The 21,924-nt window shown below is 37.3% G+C and overlaps 1 protein-coding gene and 1 long non-coding RNA gene across 2 annotated transcripts; one reads left to right on the top strand and one right to left on the bottom strand.

Annotated features, from left to right (window-relative positions):
- Nucleotides 1-344: 344 nt before the first annotated feature.
- LOC137950440 (calcium-dependent protein kinase 10-like) lies at nucleotides 345-5,468 on the bottom strand. The gene is given in 8 exon segments (XM_068796905.1): nucleotides 345-867; nucleotides 947-1,177; nucleotides 1,554-1,721; nucleotides 1,824-1,939; nucleotides 4,186-4,338; nucleotides 4,442-4,585; nucleotides 4,697-4,825; nucleotides 4,828-5,468. Coding segments are annotated over 8 exon segments (1,629 nt in total). The 5' UTR covers nucleotides 5,357-5,468; the 3' UTR covers nucleotides 345-708.
- An 8,886-nt stretch (nucleotides 5,469-14,354) lies between these two features.
- On the top strand, nucleotides 14,355-21,621 carry LOC137950839 (uncharacterized). Its single transcript, XR_011112007.1, has 3 exons — nucleotides 14,355-14,427; nucleotides 16,466-16,616; nucleotides 21,106-21,621. It is a non-coding gene; the product is annotated as an uncharacterized lncRNA (long non-coding RNA).
- Nucleotides 21,622-21,924: the final 303 nt, after the last annotated feature.

Genomic DNA, 21,924 nt, shown 5'->3' with positions numbered 1-21,924 from the left:
ATACAAGTTTAAAGTCAAGTCAATATCCAGAAAACTTCTTCCCATGTAATGACTGCATAATTTTTCAAGTACACTTCTATCACTGCAAATTTGGGGAAGTATTTGAAAAAAAATACTATTTAGCCTTTTTCAGGACCAAATATGAATTGCTAAAGAAAACTACAGTGTGAGAGACCCTACATTGACCACTGCACTCATTCGAATCCAATTCTTGTCACAAAAGATGAGTTTGACATTTTTCATTTGAATAGAACCTGTGTGTACCTGAAACTGCTGAAAATTTTAAACTAGAGAACAGCCAAGTAGAAAGCCAACCAGTCTGAGACTTGAAAAAATACCTCTCAATTCTCATTCTTGTCAAATGCAGACTGCAATATGCACAAGCTATAAAAGCCAATAATCTACAAACAGGTTGCGATTTTCGTTGATGCTACTGATACACTTTACAGTAAAATTGATACAAAATGGGAAACAAAGAATGATCACCACACTTGCCATACTTCCACCATGCCGATATGAAACAACAGCTTCAAAAAATTCTGTTCCCCAGAAGCCAAATTTCTTAAGCACATTTGAGAATCAAAGTTCATTTCATGTACCCCAACCAGATTCTGAATGCCAGCTCAAAATTTCTCACTCTCCCACACTCACCATGATAAACAAAGAACAACTGACCACAATCATGAGTTAGTCCCACTTGAAGCATTCTTAACTCTCAACCTCAGTGTCCAGCTTCAGGGACCCATCTTTCATGAGGTTAATGCTTAGGCTTTTGAACCTCTCTCTTGAATAATGACGAGATGCCTTTCTCCAATCGGTCCCAGCTTTCATCATAGCAACAAACTCCTCGTAACTTATGCGGCCATCCTAAGAGAATTGTGACGATAACCAATTAAATTTTTTTGTGATAGATAAGAAGGACTACAGAGATAGTAACAGCATGCACCTTGTCTGTGTCGACTTCAAGCATAATATCATTCAATACTTCATTATCAGTTTCCCGGTTGTCATCCATTAAGGCTTCTCGAAGTTCATCCATTTCAATGTACCCATTCCCATCTATGTCAAAGTATTTGAATGCACGGTGGAAATGTTCATCATTTTCCATTCTCTGCAAATGAATTGTGACAGCAACAAACTCGCCGTAATCTAATGTGCCGTTGCCATCTACATCAGCCTAAAATCCAACACAATGTAGATATATTAGCCCAGTGCCTCCGCCTGAAATGTCTTGGACCAGATCAAGATTGCAAAAAGTGACCACAATCCCACAATAAGTAAACAAAGCCATGTTTGTTTAATATTGAATTACAATCCTGGATGAAATGGATTTATAAAAGAAGTCCAGGCTTCCTTTGTTGAAATAACGACAAAAACTCTTAAATCTTTAAAAGGGACTAGATTTTCTTCTGAGAGTTCTACAAAACATTTGCAGTATCCGATTAAGTCTACAGACAGATAAATCACGGCTCAAAGCCCCTAAACATTAAATCCTAATAGAACAGGGAACTGTTAGGAGAAAAGATAAAGCACAACAGAGCAGGAACACTTACTACTTCCATTAGCATTTGCATCTCAGGCTCACCTAGCTGGGACCCAACCTTCTGAAGACCAGCTTTCAGTTCTTCAAATGTTATTTTTCCATTTTTGTCAGTGTCCATCAGTCTAAACATGTCTCTTATGACCTCTACTTCTTCAACAGACAAGTGCTCTGCAATCACCTGAAATACTCGTTCACAAAATTAACACAAATGTTTCAGCTGCTGGTAGAATTGCAAAAGAATAAACAAACAAGTTTCAGAATCATGCTGTCAGATACTTACCCGAACAGCTTTCTTCTTGAATCTGTTCATCACAGAGAACTGTTTGAGCCTTGCCCGCACAATATCACCCAATGGGACATTTGAAGCTTTCTTAGCATTTTGGATCCAGGTATGCTCTAAAGAGAAAGAGATGGGAGGGGGAGGGAAGTAAGAAAGACACTGTAATGGCATGGCTATGGTTGCATGCACAAAAATTAGCTGCATCTCGTATTTTCCAAAAAGCTACAGTTATATTCACCAGAGCAGAAGTGAAAGGCTAAAATACCCTGTCACATTATTTAACTCTTAGAAGAGTATTTGGCAACAAGAAGCATAGATCAGGGAGCAGATTACAACATTTCTTGAAATTATGCAGTTATTCTAGCATCTCACAAGTTTCAAAATTTCTTTTCTTTCCCATTGCTGTTGCCATCAAACTCACAGCCATCACAGTACTCAAATTGCAAGCAGAAAGTGTTCAAGGTTCCAGGCAAAAGTTTTTAACTAACTGGCTAGTCATGCACTTTGAATTGAGAACATGTGTACTTCACTCAGGTCTGCATGCTCTTGAGATAAGGTTCAGAGTGTCAATATATCATAGTTCACTCTCCCAACTGAAAATTGAAACCTTCAAGAGCTACCAAAAATGTTAATGCTCAAGCAATTTTAAGCAGTGGCATTTTAATATATTTATTGGCCATAAACGGATGCACTCAAAGCACCTTCTGTTGATTACCATTTAGCCAATGCAGTAATAATCACATGTGAACCTTCCATAAATGCAAAAAGAGAGAACATAGACATCGATATTTTCCTCAGATATCAAACAGATACTAAGATTTAACAAACTAAAAAACTTAACCATTTTGTGCCCCTCGTGGTCTAAATAATCAAAAGAAAAAAATATTCATAAAGATACATAAGAATAGGGCCTTTGCAGCAACCATAACTGAGCAATAAAACAGATGAATGCAAATAAGGTTTACTTAGAGCTAAGTTCTCTTTCATAAACCTTTGATATTCAAATGCAACATCTCATCATGGCAACATTGGCAAGTTCTCTAATGTAAGATCTTGTGTTAAAAGTGTCACAAGGGTTAAGGGTCCAACACTCATAAAAATTTCATACATCCAAATGGCTGATCCTTTCTCTAGCATTAGGAAGCATAGAGATCTATATCAGATTACAGAATAGAAAAAAAGGTAATATCACCTTCACCCCATTCATTTCCACACCCACTATCTTCAGGCAGTAGGGAATAATTAGTTCAGGAACTCACCAAGTGGCAAGGATTTGGGAGTCATTTTCGTGTGCACGTGGCAGAGTCAACCTTACCAAATTTCAACATAAGTCCGAACCAGGAAGGAGAGGTATCAATCTAGAAATTCCGAGACATGTTTGGGTTGCATTAGATATCCAAACCTGTGGGGTCAAGCCCCTCAACATTCAGACCCCAACAGGGAATCCTATCAGTCAAGGAACCCACACCAAAAGCCAGTTTGCACAAAAAGATCCCACCAACTGTGCGAACAAGCCCTCAACATCCACCACAACAGGGTGTCCTATCAGTCAAGGAACCCAACCTAATGGGCAGCTTGCACAAAAGATCCTACCAAGTGTGGGGTGTAGCCCCTCAAGAGTTTTTTATGTTTCGAATTTCAAGATCAGAAAGGGTAGCTTTTTAGCAGCCCACCAAACCTAAGCCTGCATTTGACTTCATGTCACAGACTCGAGATGGATAATTTAGTTCCGGAAAGACACCTGGACCGGTTTGCCAATGCTACTGAAATAACTTCTTGATACCTTCAGAAATTTCAGAAATAGTAGGTTTCCAAATTCATAATCCTACAACTTGAGAGGAAACCATCTTCCCAAACTGCTCTGTAAGTGTTCTTCTACGAGCAACGATGAAGATTTTACCCACCCAAAAAAAGAAATAATAAAAATGAAAGAAAAGCTACAACGTTCAATGTCCAAGAGAAGTAACTTATGAACTTTACCATTCACCAAACTATGGCGAAACAGAAATAGAAATTACACGTTAAGTATTTATCCCTGGGAACACATTTCATTAGTGGGAAATTCAAACTGCAACTATGCATCCATGAGAGCACATTTCATCGAAGAGCTAGAATGTTCCTACCTAGACAGAATTAAATTCAAAAGTGATCTTATATTCCCAGCCAGATCACATCAGACAGAACAGGAAAGAGAGCAGACATGTTCGTCCACACTGGGGGATAGGTTTACATTAAAGAGGACTTCAGTCAGACATTCCAAATGCAAAACCTAACAGCAGTAAGTAGCATAACAACTTGCCTGCCAATGTAACTAGGAATACGAACACCAAGGCGTGAAAGCGTTATAAAGAACCTTACTTACCAAGCACCTGCTGAGCAGTCAGTCTGCGCCGCGGGTCTGGCTCCAGCATCTGCCGAACAAGACTCTTAGCACTCTCTGATATCTTCGGCCATGGATCCCTCTTAAAGTCTATCACGCCGCGAAGAATTGCCTGAGCGACCCCCTGCTCGGTCTCTATATCAATGAGAACAAACAAGAAAATCAGTAGATGGGATGAATTCAGAAGCCAAAGACGGGATACAGATAGGGAACTATTCCGTCATCCGTGAATTAATACCAGCCCAAAATGGCGGGACCCCGCATAGTAAGATGTATAGAATCACCCCAGCACTCCAGATATCGACCTCCGGCCCGTAGTTCCTCTTCAGAACTTCCGGCGCCATGTAGTAAGGACTCCCCACTATCTCCGAAAATCGCTGCCCTGTCGAAAATTTTCTATATAATTTCGTAAAAGGAATCCTTCAAATTCAAGATAGGTTAAAAAAAAAAAAAAAAACTTTCAAATTCAAGCCACTAGAGAAGAAACAGAGACCTGGCCGGAAAAACACAGAGAGCCCGAAATCAATGGCCTTGAGGGGAGCATTTTCGCGCTTATTCGAGAACAAAAAGTTTTCCGGCTTCAAATCCCTATGCATAACTCCATGGTCATGACACATACGACCTCCGCCACAGTGCGGGCCACCGCAGCAGCGGCGCGCTCACTGTAGTGCCCCCGAGCCACTATCCGGTCGAAAAGCTCCCCTCCCTCACACAACTCCATAACAAGGTGCACGGCCTCGTCGTCCTCGTACGTGGCCCTGAGGCGCACGATGTTTGGGTGATCCGGCAAAGACGACATGATTGCCACCTCCCTGCGCACGTCCTCTATGTCTACAGCCGTACGCAGCTTCTTCTTTGAAATAGACTTACAAGCCAAGGCCTCCTTCGCCTCCCTGTCAGTACACAAATACGTAACTCCGAACTCGCCGCGGCCAAGTTCCCGGCCGAGGATGTACTTGTCGCCAATCCGGCTCCGGTGAGAGAAGGGAACGACGTCTTTGAGGACGCGAATTGGAGCCGGAGACCGTATAGGATCCTCGGCAAAAGGGTTTGGTCGGCGCTCCCTCTGGTAACCCCTGCGGCGACGCTTCCTCTTCCCTCTCTGCTGCGACTGGTCGTTGCCGGACGACGGTCTCACACAGCAATTCCCCATAAATCACAGCAGCTGCCGCTGCCGCTTCTGCTTCGTATTCAAACTAAAAACTCTTAGCCCTCTTTCTGTGTTCACGAATATGCCGGAGCTTGGGCGGTGACATGGTCTGCAGCCAAGAGGAAACCGATGAAGATAGTCTTCACGAGTTTCAACTATCCATATGCCATCTAGGGGCGCTACAGAAACTACAACTGTGCTCTCCTCACGAACTGATCTTCTGAATTGACGAAAATACCCAGTAAATATTCTTTTCGATCATCTTTATCAAAACTGAACCCAACCAATCAAAGAGAAAAGAGCCGAATAGGATGGTTAGATCTGTTGGACGGATCTACATCGTAAATAAACAAAACCCGTTGTTCCGGTCCGGTTCTAACCGTACTTCTCTTAATCAATTGGATCACGGGGCGTTTTTGTATTTTCCAATGTCGAATCCAGTTCGAGATTATATTAGCCGTCAATTCATTAATTATGATTAATATCAGTGCGACCTGAAGGACAGTTTCAATTATGTCTGTTTTGTTCGGGTCAAAAGCACTCAATTATGTCCTTTTCTGTTTTTCTGAGTTCTGACAAACAACGCAAATCTACTTTCTTAATTGGAATTTAAGGGTACAGATTTGGTCAGTACGGTTACCGAAGACGGACGTCAGTTTCGTTTAAATTTACAGACATGCCCTCTCAATTCCCCTTTTATTGCAATCTTTGCAGTTTGCACAATTAATGGTAAACTGAATTAACTTCCTAAGAATAAACTATCCATTTTAATAATAAATTGATAAAAAGTATATATTTTTTTATTTACTACCGTTATAATATTTTAATATTATTAATAAAACTCAATGTGGAGTCATCTCCGCGAAAAATTCTCTTAAAGGAAATTTTAGATGGCATTACTGTAATTTATTAAATAATAGTGTCTCTTTTAACTACCTTAGTACTGAGTATTTCTGAACCGGAACCGAGGTAAATCGTCTCGGTTGGCCAAGTCGCCGAAATGCTTCTGACAGCGAAGAAACTAGTTGAACCACTCACGCCTGACTCCATGTCCACATCTGCCACGTATCTGCGAGGCCGGCCTTCGTGTCGGGTATTTATCATATCCTTATTTCCGCCATAATTCTCATAAAGAGTGACTAAAAGTAATTATTTGAAATAAGAACTTGATTTAAATTATCATTAATAAGGCGCGAGACGGTTAACAGCGGTGCTTCGTGCTCCACGTGTCAATCGGATGCACATGCAACGTGTCATCAGGTTTGCAGCCCTAGTTTGGTTCCTTGAAAATATTTTTTTGTCTTATTTAATATTATTTGAATTTAAACTAAGTCCTCTATTTATTTTAATTTCTTTTTATTCCATAATTTTAATTATATATATTTCTGTGATAAGAAGCCGGGGAAATTCCGTCGCCATGGAACGATGGGATTTCCGCGCACCGACGGCGGATTAGGTAATTCCGATTGAGTCAAAAGCCTACATCAGACGAAGCATACGACGTCAACGAGGCTCTCTTGACTCCATTATTACTTGAAGACTGAATTGTGGAGAAGCAGAATATGAGCAGAAAGAGGAGGGACAAGCTTAGTGAGACCCGGCCGAAAATGTTTCTGAAGAAAAACCTGCTTAGGGCTTGCTGCTTGTATTTGATTCGCCGGGTATTCTGGACGTCCCTTTACGGCGCCTTCTTTATTGATAACTTTGATTATTTTACGCGTATTTGAGACCTGAGAGTTCGAGACATTCAGCCACGCGGTGCTAGACGAAAAACATCCAAAGAAAGATTAAAAATCCGACATCAACTTGAACGATCGCAATCCCTGTACCTGTTCATATACCAAAGAAAGAGAAATGTCGCTCGCCATTGATTAATGGAGTTCGGAAAAACGCTATTCAAATCGAGAAAAAGCCAGAGAGCTTTCCGTAATAATCAATCGTGGATCACATCTAAGTCTTTGCATTTTAAAAAGTATATTCACGAGTGTGGAAAGAGAGAAGGAAAAAGGAATTTGAATGATTAAAAAGAGAAAGGTATCCGTGAGTTTGATCCAAGTGGTTACAACTTGCATGTGCATGGACCATGGTCTCCTACACAAATTAAACAAGGAACGAGGATAGGTTTGAAAAAGTTCCCCCCTCTTGGACCCCGATCCATTGTAATTTATAAATACTTATAATTCATGAATATAAAATACGGTAAAATATTCTTTTCTGTACTACTGTGGAATCCGGATTCTCAAAATTAAACCACACTCGCCCCGATTACCATACTCAGGGAGGGATCTCAAAAAGATCGGATCTATTTCAATGGTTAGGTAATCTATTTCAATTAAACCATACTCGCCCAGATTACCATGCTCTTATAGATAAGTAGTCTTAAGTGAGGTTGAAAATACTCTTCTTTAATCGAAATTTCATATTAGTCACTAAATCCAATTTCTGAAGTTAAAAAAAATCATTAAACTTGGGTTTAACCAGAGCCAATTCGAATTCTCGCTCCGAATCACGATTCATGCTAGAATCGGCTATAAAAAAGAGGAACAAATAATTTTCCGATGATTTTCATTGAATAGGTATATAGTATTTATAGGATTATAACAGGTATCGTAGTGTGATCTCCAACAGAGTTTATAATTCTTCTGAATTAGAATTTGAAACTGTCTCAAATTCTATTAGTCCTTTTTATCTCTATCACCTACATTCCCATATAGTTTTTTATAGAACAAAAAAGTTCCACTTGAAACAGAGATAAAAGAGAGGTGAAAGGTGAGGTGTTTGAGGCAATGATGGGTCGAGACATTCTCTGTCCAACGCCAAGCTGTATGCCATGTCTCCTTCAAGAAAAGCATAGGCTATGTGATGACTTACGTAATATGAGGGATGTGCTTTATGCTTTGAAATGATGAACCCCAGCGATGTCTAAGCCCATGCCTGCTAAATGTGAAATGGAATAACAGTTTTGTAGGCATGCGCCAGCTTTAACAGTTCATCATCTCACATGTTAGTCAGCCTGTCACAAGTATTATTTCGACCCAGTATTCTGTACAAATATTCATTCTTCTTCACTTAGTTTATGTCATTTGAACACCGATTGCAATCCCATTTTCAGACCAAAGATTTAGGAAGGTTGAGGTAGCCTAAGTCGGTCCGAAATGTTGTTATCTTAGAGGAAGTATGTGACAGATCTTCTACAGAAAACTTGTTGCTAGGAATAAAACTAATAGATACTCCCATGGAAATGGGTTTGACTCGTATTGTCAAAATCTGTCATAAATTGGTGGACAATTTGTTATATGTTACAGTAACCCCATCATGTATTTCTTTTGCAATTAGTGTGATCAATCGATTTATAGAGTCACCTTTGGTTGTTCTTCGTGATGCGGTTTATAGAGTCTCGAAGAACTTTGAGATTAAAGGTTTTTTATATGCGATTTATGCTGATTATGAAGTAGACAAATGTTCTTGCTAGTTCCTTGTCTTCACTCTTCAGCTAATAATCAAACTAGAAACTTCAAAAGTGCTACTCAAATTAAGTTAGATTTGTGATTTAAGTGAACGATTCCCACAAACGTCTAAATAAAGTACAAATGCAAGAACAGGAAACACACTAGAGAAGGCAAGTATTTCAGGTGAGCAGCATGAAAGAGTTATTTGATGGACAGGGCTTTGCTTCATGAAGAAGGCAATCAATTATAGAAGCAGAGTTGTTAGTGACAGGAAATAACCTTCCATCATCTTCAACCTAAATGCCATCTTCTTTTTCCACTTCACCGGCCTCTTCGAGCTGTACAAGCTCCTCTGCCGCGACCTTTGCAAGCTCAATATTCCCACAGATTCTAGCATCGCTCAGTAATGTAATGTAGCCCACACACAGGCAAGAGGCTTCATGGGCATTTCTTGTATGAGCATAAAAGCCTCCTCCGAGTGAAGTGCTCGTGTTTTGGTTCGATGCCATAATGCTTCTCCATACTGTAAACGGTAACCATCCTCCCTGAGGCCAGCATGGCTGCATGCAATCAAGACGGCGAGAAGAACTACCTCTTCCTGCATCCTACCCAAGCATTAATGCCTCTTTCGCAAACCCATGCATCCCAAAGGTCCCCAAGAGAGACATTTCTTTCAGCTATTTCTTCAAAAGATTCAATAATGTTATCAACTCGAGTCAACCGGTGTGCAACCTGATTGACCCAAGTTCACATTTCCTTTCACTTCACTAAATGGATGACCCGTTGGTTTTTATATCGTTTAAGAACGTGTATTTGTTTTTAATAATTATTTTTTAATATGTATTTTGATGATGGGACCCACATCATTGTGGGATTATTTATTATAATTTATTTATAAGACTTTGCTTTAATAAAAAATATATTTTAAATTTTAGAGCACGCTATTTAAATTATGGCATAAAGAAGCCAAGTTGGTTTTTCCCAATTTTTTATTTAAAAAAAAGTTAATTTATTTACTAAAATATCATGTTTTTATTTTTTTATGTTTATTTTTTAATTATATTATTAAAATTAATAAAAAATAAAAATATCGAACTAATATTAATGTAATAGAAAATAAAAAATAAAAAAAGAAATTGTTTTTAAGTTATTTAATTTAAATTTAAAGATTAAGTTGGAAAGTAAATTACCCAATTAAATATATAAATAAATAGAAATAAAGTGGCACTAAAGTCGAAACTTAAAAATTGAAGAACACAACTTAAAAAAACAGAATTTAGGGGGGGGGGGGGGGGGGCGGTTAGTCTACTTGACCCAGGAGATGAACTTTAGCCGTATTACTCAATTCATCTCCTGAAGTCGTTAATGGAGCACAAACACCTAATTCATGTTGATGAATCAAATGAATCTAAAAATCATCTTCACAGTTTAATTTCAGCAATTCAGATTCCGCAGTATATTGCGAACCATCAGGATGAAGCAGGTAGGATGCGTTGAACCCTCGTCAAATTTTTTTTTTCAGTCTCTCTCACGCTCTCTTCCCTCTCTCAATTTCCTTATTCTCTCGTCTCTTCTTCCTCTGAATTTTTTTTCCTCCTTCTTGGCCTTCATCTCCCTTCTCCCTCTCACCGCCGCTGCACCTAATCCTTCCCCCCACGCATTGCCTTTTCTGTCGCTTGTCACCGTCATTGTCAACTACTGTAGCCTTGCCCTCGCCTCATAATACCCTAGCTAGAGCAATTGCTCTGAACCCTCTCCCATCATTGTCACCCCCCCTACCACTGCCTTACCACTTGTTGCCGTCATTAAGCCGACGCCGCACAGAACCCCCTCAGATACCTAAGTTGAGGGGGGAAATTATTTCCCCCCCTCGACGCCCTGTCATGCACAACGTGTGAACTAACACGTGCGATTTTTTATATATAAAAAAAAACTTGTAAATCCTATTCTCAGCCACTGTTTTTCCTTCGAACGATGCAATTTCGTCCACCCCAATTGCCTCTAGTGCTGTTTTTCCTCCAAATGATTTAATAATAAGTAAAAATATAGTGTGTTAAAGTTAGTATTTGATCAATTTTTCCTGTTTATTTATTTATTTGTTATAATTAATCATATGCACAACTAATTGGCTCAAGTAATTACTGTATTGATGTATAATAGATTGTAATCATTAAATAATATAATATAATATAATTAATTAATTAATATAATAATATAGTTTAATTATACATTAAATTACTTATTCATGTAGTAATCATGTTTGTTTTACGTAATTTGGAGTTTAAGTATTATATTTTAATTTAAGTGTACTATTATAAGTTACTCATTCTCTTGTTTTTTATATTTTTCTCATTTTGGGGCACTAACAGTGGATGCACATAAACTAGTACATATTAACACCAAGTTTGAAGTTAAATTTCTTATAGATAAATGAAATGAATTTAAAGTAACCCATAGATGAATATCAAATTTTAAGTTGGTTGACTACCCCCCCAAGTAATTAGTAAAATACATAGTGGACGACTCTCCTCTAGACACACCCTTTCAGTACAAGAAACCCACAAGGTAGGCGAGGAGAGGCATCACGGCAATAGAGACTACAACAGCCTTCTCTGCCCCGCTCTTCATCTTCTCGTCCACGTACATGGTCACCGGCGGTTGAGCAATCCTCAACACGGCTCCCGGAGCCATTGCTCGATCAAGACTTTCTAGAATGTAAGGCGAATCGTTCACAATCTGATTCGCCAGCTTATGAGTATCATTAGCCACAATTTCAGCTTTCGCAATCTCAGGCGCCGTAGCGGGAATGATATCCGGTCGTTCCCTCGCCAGTTCGATGTCCGACTTCATCATATCCGACATTACTTGCATAGTATCATAATCATAATCATCCGGACTCGGCGCTAGGGCTTCTGCTATCGCCGCCAATGGGTCTTGCCCCGGCGGGTACGCGTCCATCAGGCCGTCCTCCGGTGACGGAAGCTCTGGGCCGTAATCCTGTAACGGAAAGTCTGCTTCTGTTTGTCCAAGCTGTAAGCTCCTCGCATCTGAGATGGATGCTGTCGGCGGACTGATAGACGCGGCTTCCGACGTGAATACAGCGATAGCGAAACAGGAGGCCAAGACGAGCGGCATCAAGAAAGCAGCCATTGCTTCCGTGCTTCCTTCTTGTTGGAATTGAGAGAGAAAATGCGAGAACAGAGTCTTCGATCGGCTGCTGATCGGAGAGAGAGTTTAAAGGAGGTGGCCGGCCAAGGGGAGAATGAGTCAAAGGCATGTTACCAGAATCTGTTACTGCTATTGCTTCGTTACCTGGTTGGGTGCAAGCGAAGAGAAGCCATAATTAGGGTTTGATTTGGAATTTAGGTGGATATGAACCCATGATTCTCTAGGTTGATTAGATTTGAAGATGATTTACTGGCTATTTATCCGATCCATCCTCTATTCAGAACTGGCAACCAAATCAGTTAATCAGTGTACCAAAAAAAAAAAAAAAACTAAATTATACATTCGTCGTGAGTGAGGAGAGAGGTTTGATTTCTACACGGATTGATAAACCCGAGATAAAGGATTGATAAACCCCTCTTCACGTTCAAACTCCTGTTCGGGCAAATCCAACAAATGGGGTATTAGCGCACACACTCGAGGGGAGTTCACTTGTGGGTGAATCAGGATTCCCACCAAAATCCTCGTTCATAAATTGACGCTCCCTATTGCCTCTCTTTGCATCCCTGGTGTTGTTATCAATTTATATTAGGTAAAAATTTATCTTATGTTATTAATAAAATAATTTATTTATTAATTATATTAATTATTATATTATTATATTAAATTAGTAATTTAAGAATAATAATTAAAATATTATTAAAGTAAACATTCAATCAAGTACTTTTATTAATATTATATTCTTATAATAATTATACTAATGATTTTTAATTTTTTGAAAATATATTTTTACTTTATACTACTTAAAAATCCATTTTATGTTATTAATAAAATAATATATTTAATTATTTTTATTTCTATATTAAATTAGTGATTTAAGAATGATAATTAAAATATTATTGAAATAATTATTTGATCAAGTATTTTTGTTTAATTATTTTATTTTAGTAATTAATTAAAATAATAAATTTTAATTTTGTGGGAATATATTATTTATTTATACTATATAAAAATTTATCTTATATTATTAATAAAATACTATATTTATTTATTTATTATATTAATAAAATATCTTATTTAATTAAATAATATATTAATATATTTAATACTATATTACATTACTTATTAAGGTAATAACTATGTTTATTTAGGTTAATTATCTGTTTAAGTATATTATAAAAAGTAACTTATTCTCTTGTTTATACTATATTTTTCATTTGGGCACTATTTCCAGTGCACTTTACATATACCACACTAACAATAACAAGTGATTCACTTTTACTTGTACTAAGTAATTCACTTTCACTTTCGCTAGTTGAACCGCCTAAAACTCAACAAAAACCTCAATCCTGAAAGCTGTTCTGCATTGTCTCATCCACCAGACAATATTTCCAACAATTTTTCCTTTATGATTAGAGAGAAATATAAAGGCAGAGCATAGCATAATCATGCGTTTAATTCATGATCATCGTTAATTACTTATATTACTTAATTGGTAAATCATAATATATATTCAAGATTGTTAATACATGATTTAAAATATAATATATCTAATGTTTTTCATGATCATCCTTTAATATTAGAAAGTTAAATTAAAATATTTTAATAAATCGTTTAATCTCACATTGTCACTACCCAGAAGATTCGGGCAACATAATGCACGAGGAAAAGCTAACTGCGTAATGCTATGGCTGCAAGCAGTTCAGTAGCAGAGGCCGTCTGGAGTGAAATCAGATTATCCGCATCAGGTTCTCTCTTTCACTCTTCTTTGTATTCTCGAAAAAACCTACAGAAATGCTAGTGTATTCACCCGCTTACTCTTGGCAACTATATATAAAGCAGTGACGGACGATCAGCTGTCAATGTGAGTCACCTCGTCGTTATTTTTTTCTTCTCTTCGAGTTTCTTTGCAAATGTTAGTCAAAGTGCCTAAATGAGGAGCAATTATAGCCTCCATTTTCTCTTTGGGAAGAACTTGGAGCGTGCAACTAGGATAGTCGAACAGCGTGGGGTCAAAAGAGTTACTGCGGAACCAAGCGGTCGTTCTGTTTTCCAGGTTCTTGTCTGTCCTCCGTTTTCGCTTATTTCCTTTTTCTTTTTTCTTTTTTTATATTTACCGGGAATATGAGTTCAGGTGGTGGGAGAATCGCGAAAGAGGGAAGAGTACATTTGCTTCCCGTTTCACTATTGCTCATGCTACTCTTTCTTTTTTGAAACCATTAACCGCGGGGAACAACTGACGGTAATCTTCTTTTGTTTGTATTTCTGCTCTCATACCAAAATTGATTTGGAAGTACTGGATGAAAAAATTGTGATCTCGTCTACTTCTTCAGTGCAAGCATCAACTAGCTGCGCGACTTGCATCAGCAGTTAGAGCTTGTGTGGAAGTGAAGGTGACCGACGAGGCCCTTGCGTTACTTCTTTCCAAAATTTGACATCATAAAATTCGGAACTAAGGAGGTATGGACTCACTCTTCGTTGTTATAAGTTGTAGATTGTACGCTGTCGTTTATCTTCTTTTAAACTTCAATGCAGCATATGCATGATATGTTGTGAGTTTTGAAGCTGTTAATTATTGTATTGGTTGGACTTCTCTTTGCCAGAAAACATATTATCTCTATTTGTTGGAAAATTACATGGTTATAAAGGGCCCTGCAATATATTGTTGTCTAAAAATAAGAATGCGTAATGCTCAGAGGGTATAGACTGCACATGAAATACACACAAAAAGAAAAGAGCAGAAGATCTGTGAAGATGATCCCTTATTTTATAGGCTTCTCCTTGCCACTTTTGTGGACCATTCTCATTTGAGGTGGACACCAATTATGGACAGTGGTTGTCCTTCTAGAACTATGGATGGTGGCCTTTTTTCCATTTCTGCGACCACACTTCTTGTGATATGAAGGGTTCCCAACTGTACATAGGGTACATATTATGGGTCAGGGTCTATGGGCAGCCCCCAGGCCCTGCTGACCTTGGGTGTCCCCCCCTACGCCCCACCAGGGGCTGTTACTCAGACACCTATTCCCTGAACCATTGTAGTGAAGCCTGTTCTTGCTTTCGTATTGCAATCATGGTCTCCTTGAGACATCAACCAGTGTGCAAGCTAGGTAATATTTGAGAGGTGGATGTCGAGCCTATACCAGTAGGGCATTTTTTTAATATAAGGGATGCAGGGAGAATATGTCTATTTGGAGTACTTTTTACAGTGTTTATTCAGGAAGAAGAATAGTTAGATCCACTCTGCCCGACCATTACGCTGTTTCTTGAAGTAACTGGTGGCTTCATTGGCATTTCTCTTAAGATACTCATATCTTGGTGAATGTTACAAGTGAAACATGTGGAAGTGGTTTTGGCAATTTGTGCTTGGTTTATTTTGATGGGGAAATTAATGTTCAGTTTTAAGTCACTGAGTAATTTTTGGTGTCAAACTGTTGGAATGACAAAATCCCACTGTCATCTTAAGGTATTACTATGCCTGAAAGAGTGCACAATCACCGAATAAGAGAATTAGTAGGTTTCATCTCTAGACTGGAGTTGGTTGTTGCAGTAGTTTCTTCATGATGCTGGGCTTCAGCCTTAAAGATTCTTCACTTAGCATCTGACTTGAAGAGCTTTAGCAGATGCCTGAGATGTTTAGAAGTACTTGCCTGACCATCTCAACCATGTATTTTGGAGCTTCAGTAGAGTGTAAGTTGCCTCCATGCACCCACTGATCAACTTCTTTAGAATGCTTGGTTTATGCATGTAGAGGATCCTAAAAATATGGCAGCTAGTTGGATCATGGATGCAGAATCTGTACCACTTTTTATCCACGTAGAATCATCAATAAATAGAAAATAATGCAAAATGGTCTTGTTGCATTCTAAAACTTGAGAAAATCTCAAGTATCTTTTCCAAAATGACTTTCATTATTGTGCATTCTTTGCATGTTTGGGTTTTGGGTGTGGGATGTATTGGTTGCATACACACAAACCACCTTGTACACTATTAGTGAGACTTGAATCCAATACCTCACATTAGGAAATCCCTCAATTAGATGATTGAGCCAAAGTCTTAGACCGCAATTTCTCTTTCAAATTTTATACTACAGAACTTCAAGGTAGGTTTATATTGAGTTATATTCGTGATGATTTATAACACTTAATGAGTATCATTTGACCATCAAAATGTTGGAAACCAGTGATGATTTTGGTTTTGAGCTACTGATTAGTAGACTTCGTTAAGCATCAGGGCATCATGCAATTTTTTTCTCAGAGAATTTCAAAAGTTAGTGGTTAGGTTATGCAGATATTGGTTTGGAACTTCATAATGACAGTTAAAGTCATTGTGGCTGGGTATGGTGCAGAACTTTACCTTTACCAAGTAGATGATAATGTTAGTTACGATGGCTTTCACACAGTATGTTATTTCTGCACAGAAAAGCCAATGGTTTGGCGTTTTTTTTAAATAGTTTTGAAAAGATGGCAAGGGTTTAACTTGATTGATTTGTGAATAGATGAAGTTCATGCTGCCAATGGATTTGTTTCAACAAGCATTTAAGAACAATAGACTGGAGCAAGGACGGTTTCTTGGATTAGATGTTGGAGTTTTAAGTATGTGGGTCTGTCAATCTCAGATCCGCAAAACAAAATTGCATCTCCTCTAAGGTAAAACTAAGAATTGGATAGCATATGGTTGACCTGCTGAAAATGCCTCTATTATTTTTATTTTGTATGTAGTCGTGTTTTTTGAAATGCATTTTTATGAATTATGAAAATTAAATAACTAAAAGAGTAAATTTAAATTTTCTAAAAGAAAAATATAAAATAGTACAATGTTTTCTGTACCAATTATTTCTCTGCCATGCTGGCAGTTCTTTCCTAGTCGTTTCTTATGGAAATTAGTAATTATAATTTATATGCTATCAGTACATAATTATAGAGATTAATCAATATACAAAAAATCATAAATGTTGAACATTGCATCACCTTGACAAGTACAAAAGCAAATAATGTATTCGAATAATATCATCCAAATATAGATATAGACTTAGTTTGTACCAGTGTTAAAGCATGATCGACATTGACATGGTCAACCGACTAGATTTGATTCAACTGGTTAACCCATCAGTTTAACTGGTGCTGAGTTCCTAGGTAAGCAGTTATTTTGCCCGTACTACCAATCAGAGCTTACAACATCTTTTCTGGAGAGGGTGGGAAGTAGCTAGACATAAGCTTAATTTTGGTAGTTTCTCAGTGTAGGTCTGAACACAAATCACAGTGAACAACTTGTTTTTAAAAAAAAATCTCAATGAACATTAAAAATATTATTCTTTAATCAATACCTAATGGTTATTATGAGTCATCATCATATCCTTTTCATTCAATGAGTATAACTTTTATGGTTATATCATCCAGAATAACTTTGGAAATAATCACAATTTTTATTAAAGCATGTGCATATAAAATGTTGAAGTTATTGTTATTTAATCTTCATGCACATAAAAGTGGACGAAATTATGTAGTAAAAAATACTTATGGTCAGAGAGTAATGAAAATTTACTGATATAGCAACAAAAGACAAGTCAAAGAAATGAATTTTTGAGAATTAAATTAGTAGTGCAAAAAATATCACTCAAATGTTAGTGGATAATGATAAAAATAAATAAAAGCCAGAAATACTGAGGTAAAACTCATTCTTTCCTCAGTGGGATTGGAATTTTACAGTCTGTATTTCTGCATTCCTTTGGTTGTGGAGGGAGATTCTTTTGTCGTGATTAACTGGTTAAATCTGCCCAAGCTCCTTCGTGGTGTTTACTTAGCTATTATGATGAGATTTATGCTTTCTCCAGCTTATATCTGTTATCTTGGGTTCATGTGGTGTGGAGTGTAAGTTTGTTGTCTTATTTCACTCTCTTGTTGTGGGAGATCCCATTTGTAGGATATAGTGGCTTAATTTTGTTCTTTTGTTTATTTTTTTTCTCGAAGTAGTCAGCAGTATTACAAAAGGACTGTACAAAGCATGTCGAACGAAAAACTCAAGGACATACATCAAATACCATGCAATGAGGCTAACACTTGTATATGAATACATCCTTGTGGAACAATTGATGGCATATGAATAATTAAATGACTGGAGGTTAAGATTGCATCCCCAAAAAGGATTTAGGAACATACATTTGGAACTACAAAGTGTGTGCAACCTCTTATAAATGCCTGTTTTTCTGTCAACTACCCCATTGGCTGAGGGGTATATGCTCATGAAGTTTATAAATAATCCCACATAGTTCACAAAAAGAAGTAAAATTTTGATTTAGATATTCAAGATCATTGTTTATCTTGAAAGTGTGAATGGAGGCATCAAACTGATTCGTTATTTCATAAAAAAAAAAAAATTAAATACATCAAAGACTTTGATTTTTCCTGGAAGAGTTCACCCAAGTAACTTTGTCAAAATCATCTATAAAGGACTCAAATATTTAAAACAAAGATATTCGTGAATTGTTGTCTTATTTCACTCTCTTGTTGTGGGAGACCCCATTTGTAGGATATAGTGGCTTAATTTTGTTCTTTTGTTTCTTCTTTTTTCTTAAAGTAGTCAGCAGTATTACAAAATGACTGTACAAAGCATGTTGAACGAAAAACTCAAGGACATACATCAAATACCATGCAATGAGGCTAACACTTGTATAGGAATACATCTTTGTGGAACAATTGATGGCATACGAATAATTAAATGACTGGAGGTTAAGATTGCATCCCCAAAAAAGGATTTAGGAACATACATTTGGAACTACAAAGTGTGTGCAACCTCTTATAAATGCCTGTTTTTCTTTCAACTACCCCATTTGCTGAGGGGTTTATGCTCATGAAGTTTGTAAATAATCCCACATAGTTCACAAAAAGAAGTAAAGTTTTGATTTAGATATTCAAGATCATTGTTTATCTTGAAAATGTGAATGGAGGCATCAAAATGATTTGTTATTTCATAAAAAAAAATTAAATACATCAAAGACTTTTGACTTTTCCTGGAAGAGTTCACCCAAGTAACTTTGTCAAAATCATCTATAAAGGACTCAAATATTTAAAACAAAGATATTCGTGACCCTACATGGGTGGCAAACATCAGAATGAACTTACTTACAAAGATAAACTTTTACTAGAACTTGTTGGAAAACTAGCTCTACGGTGCTTCCCAAGTTGACTTGATTCACACTCGAATGAGAGATCAGGCAGCAAGGAAGTAAGAGATTAACGTAGCTTAGTTGGTGATGAATGTCCCAAGCGCAATGTCAAAAGTGTGGCGAAGTATTTGTTAACAGTGCCACCATCTTTAGAATATACACATAATTCAAAAGGTAGAGTTCACCTTTCTCATGCCCAAAACCAATCGTCCTCTTTGTTTGAAAATCTTAAAAAACACAAGGTGTAGGAAAAAAAAGGTTATAGAGCAGTTCAAAAACTTAGTATGTTATTTAAAGACAAGCGGTTCATTGGAAATTTTGGAACAAATAAAATAAAGGACAATGACATGTGTGTAGTATGTCCAGTACCATGGACTTGTGAAGTGGATCCATCAGCTAAGTTGACATTTCTTTAGTGTTCTGCCCACCTTGAGGCACCACTGCACCTTTAGCTCAAATGACCCAGTTAAATGCCTTTTCAAGAGTATTCACATCATCGTTGGCTAACATTTGAGCCTGAATTGCATCACGACCCAAAGTGCTTCTAAGATACAAGCAACTTGAGCCTGATTCTTTTCCTTATGAATTTGATCTACATTTGTAATAAAGGGGTGAAATTTACTAACCTTCTACAAGATACCTCTCACCTCAATAAAGTAGTTAGTGAACTTCGGATAGATTACTTTCTTGAGATAAAATAGATTTAAATATAACCCATATTTCCTAAGAAGTTTTACAACTCATAACATGGTCACTGAACCTGGATTCCATACTATTAACAAGCCAAGTTAAGTAGTGATTGTATTCTGCTTCCTTGTCCTCGATCATAAGATTAGGAGGATCATCTCTAAGGTACTTACCCTTTTGCTTGGCTTTCAAAAATATACTGATACTTCTGAAACAGTTCAGGTAATTTTCCCATTTATTTTCACTGTAGTAATCTGAATAGAATGAGAGTATTTATTCTCAGAATCTTTAGAAGGTTTAGATGGAGTAATGAACTCTCCAGAATCAGCCATTTTTACCACAACTTAATAGGACAACAAACAATACTAAAGCACAATGTCTAAATAATAGTCAAATATGCCACTACCTGCACAGGTACTTAGGTGGGCCCCACAACCAGAAATCTGATCTATGGTATATATCACAAACCTTAGAAACCCAATCCAATACTTTAGCTACAATTTTAACCAATTTTAAACCCAAAAAAAAACCCAATATTACCAAATAATAATACTGTGCAGGCACTATACACTTAGGTAAGTCTATGCAGGCACTCTAGAGCAAAGAGATGATAGGAGAAAACCCTATAGGGGTACAATAAAACATAACTACTGCTTAATAGGCAGTACAAACCATCAACCAAGTGGTTATGGCATAAGAAAAGAGAAAGATCTGACCTTTAAGTCCTCCTAATAGAAGTTGTTAGCCTGAAAAAATAAGGATAAAGACAACCTCGAACTTACGAAGCTCAAACTTTGTAGCTATGATATCATGTAAAATTTTATAATTGAATAAGTAAAGAAAAGAAGAAGTAAGAAAGAGAAAAGAGAGAAGTTGGAGAAAGCTGCATGAAGGAGCAACAGCCATCAGGGATCAAAGTTGATCCTTGATCTGTTTTTATATCACTTAAGTAAGACAAAAAGAAGGACAATATTGCCCTTAGTACATGTGTCAGCTATATATAGCAATATAGAATCTAAAAACAAACTGAAGTGGACCAGACTGATAGACAATTACCCTATGCGCTTTCTAACCAATGAAAAGCACGAGTACAAGTGCAAAAAGACCAAAATACCTCTGATTCTATATTTTCTAAGGATATGATATTGATATATTTTTGTTCTTTTCTAAATTATTGAAAACAGTCTGCAAATCCAGAGTTCTGTCGCATATCTGGTTTTGCATTTTATCTTTCATCCGACGGATTGCATTTTGACTTGCAGCTCATACTTTTTGCATTTGGTCAGGGGTACCTTGATCATGTAAATCGAAATTTGACTGTAACAGCATGAGTGCTCAGCTGTTATTAAGTTGCTGTTTGCCAATTGCTTAGTTCAGGAGAACTGATGTAACCAAATGGTAAGTATGCATTTCTTGTGGCCGCCCAGATTGGCAAAGGAAGGGCCTTGGTAAACTCGGAAGTCAGAGACTGACATCAACATATCTAGCAGATCATGGATATTATGGAACCCATTCACCTCTCTATTGATTGGAAACTTCGTTTTTCTCCGGAACTATGTCTTTTTTGTTTTTTGAAATTATTGGAAGCCCTTTTTACTTCAAATTACAATTAGTGGGAAAATGATGGGGAGAACAAGTGAATTTCTTGTAATTGTCTGTATAATATGTACCCCTGAGAAGGCTATTGGTTAGCTTTCGGTGGGTTCCAGGGGAGACATGCATGCAAGAGATTCTCTTTAGATCATGTTGACGGTGTTGGTCATCAACAGGAATAATGTCACAGAGAATTTCAACCAGGTAAAGCCAGGGGATGAGTTATCATAATGTTTTGTTCTTCTAAGCGTAGCCTTGTAGATTTGAGCACCCAACATGTTGAGTAATTGTCTTGAAGAGAATATCAAAATCACTACATGTTTTAGTGCGAGTCGGAATTACTGATAGAGAATAATAATTCGTCACACGAGATGCTTGAAAGCTCCCAGACGATCACAACCGAATTTTAAATACACGAATAGCAACTTCCACTTAGCACGAATAAAAATACTTGACAAAAACAACACCAGAAATGGCATTCTCCAATCAGAAGAGAGAATTTGCACTTTCTC

Source organism: Aristolochia californica, unplaced genomic scaffold, assembly GCF_029961685.1.
Source record: "Aristolochia californica isolate CCGP_79_NKW_82.1479 unplaced genomic scaffold, dmAriCali1.0.hap1 SCAF_14, whole genome shotgun sequence".
Taxonomy (NCBI): Eukaryota; Viridiplantae; Streptophyta; class Magnoliopsida; order Piperales; family Aristolochiaceae; genus Aristolochia; species Aristolochia californica.
Note: the sequence above shows the minus strand (reverse complement) of the source record. Positions and strands in the feature narration are given on the sequence as shown.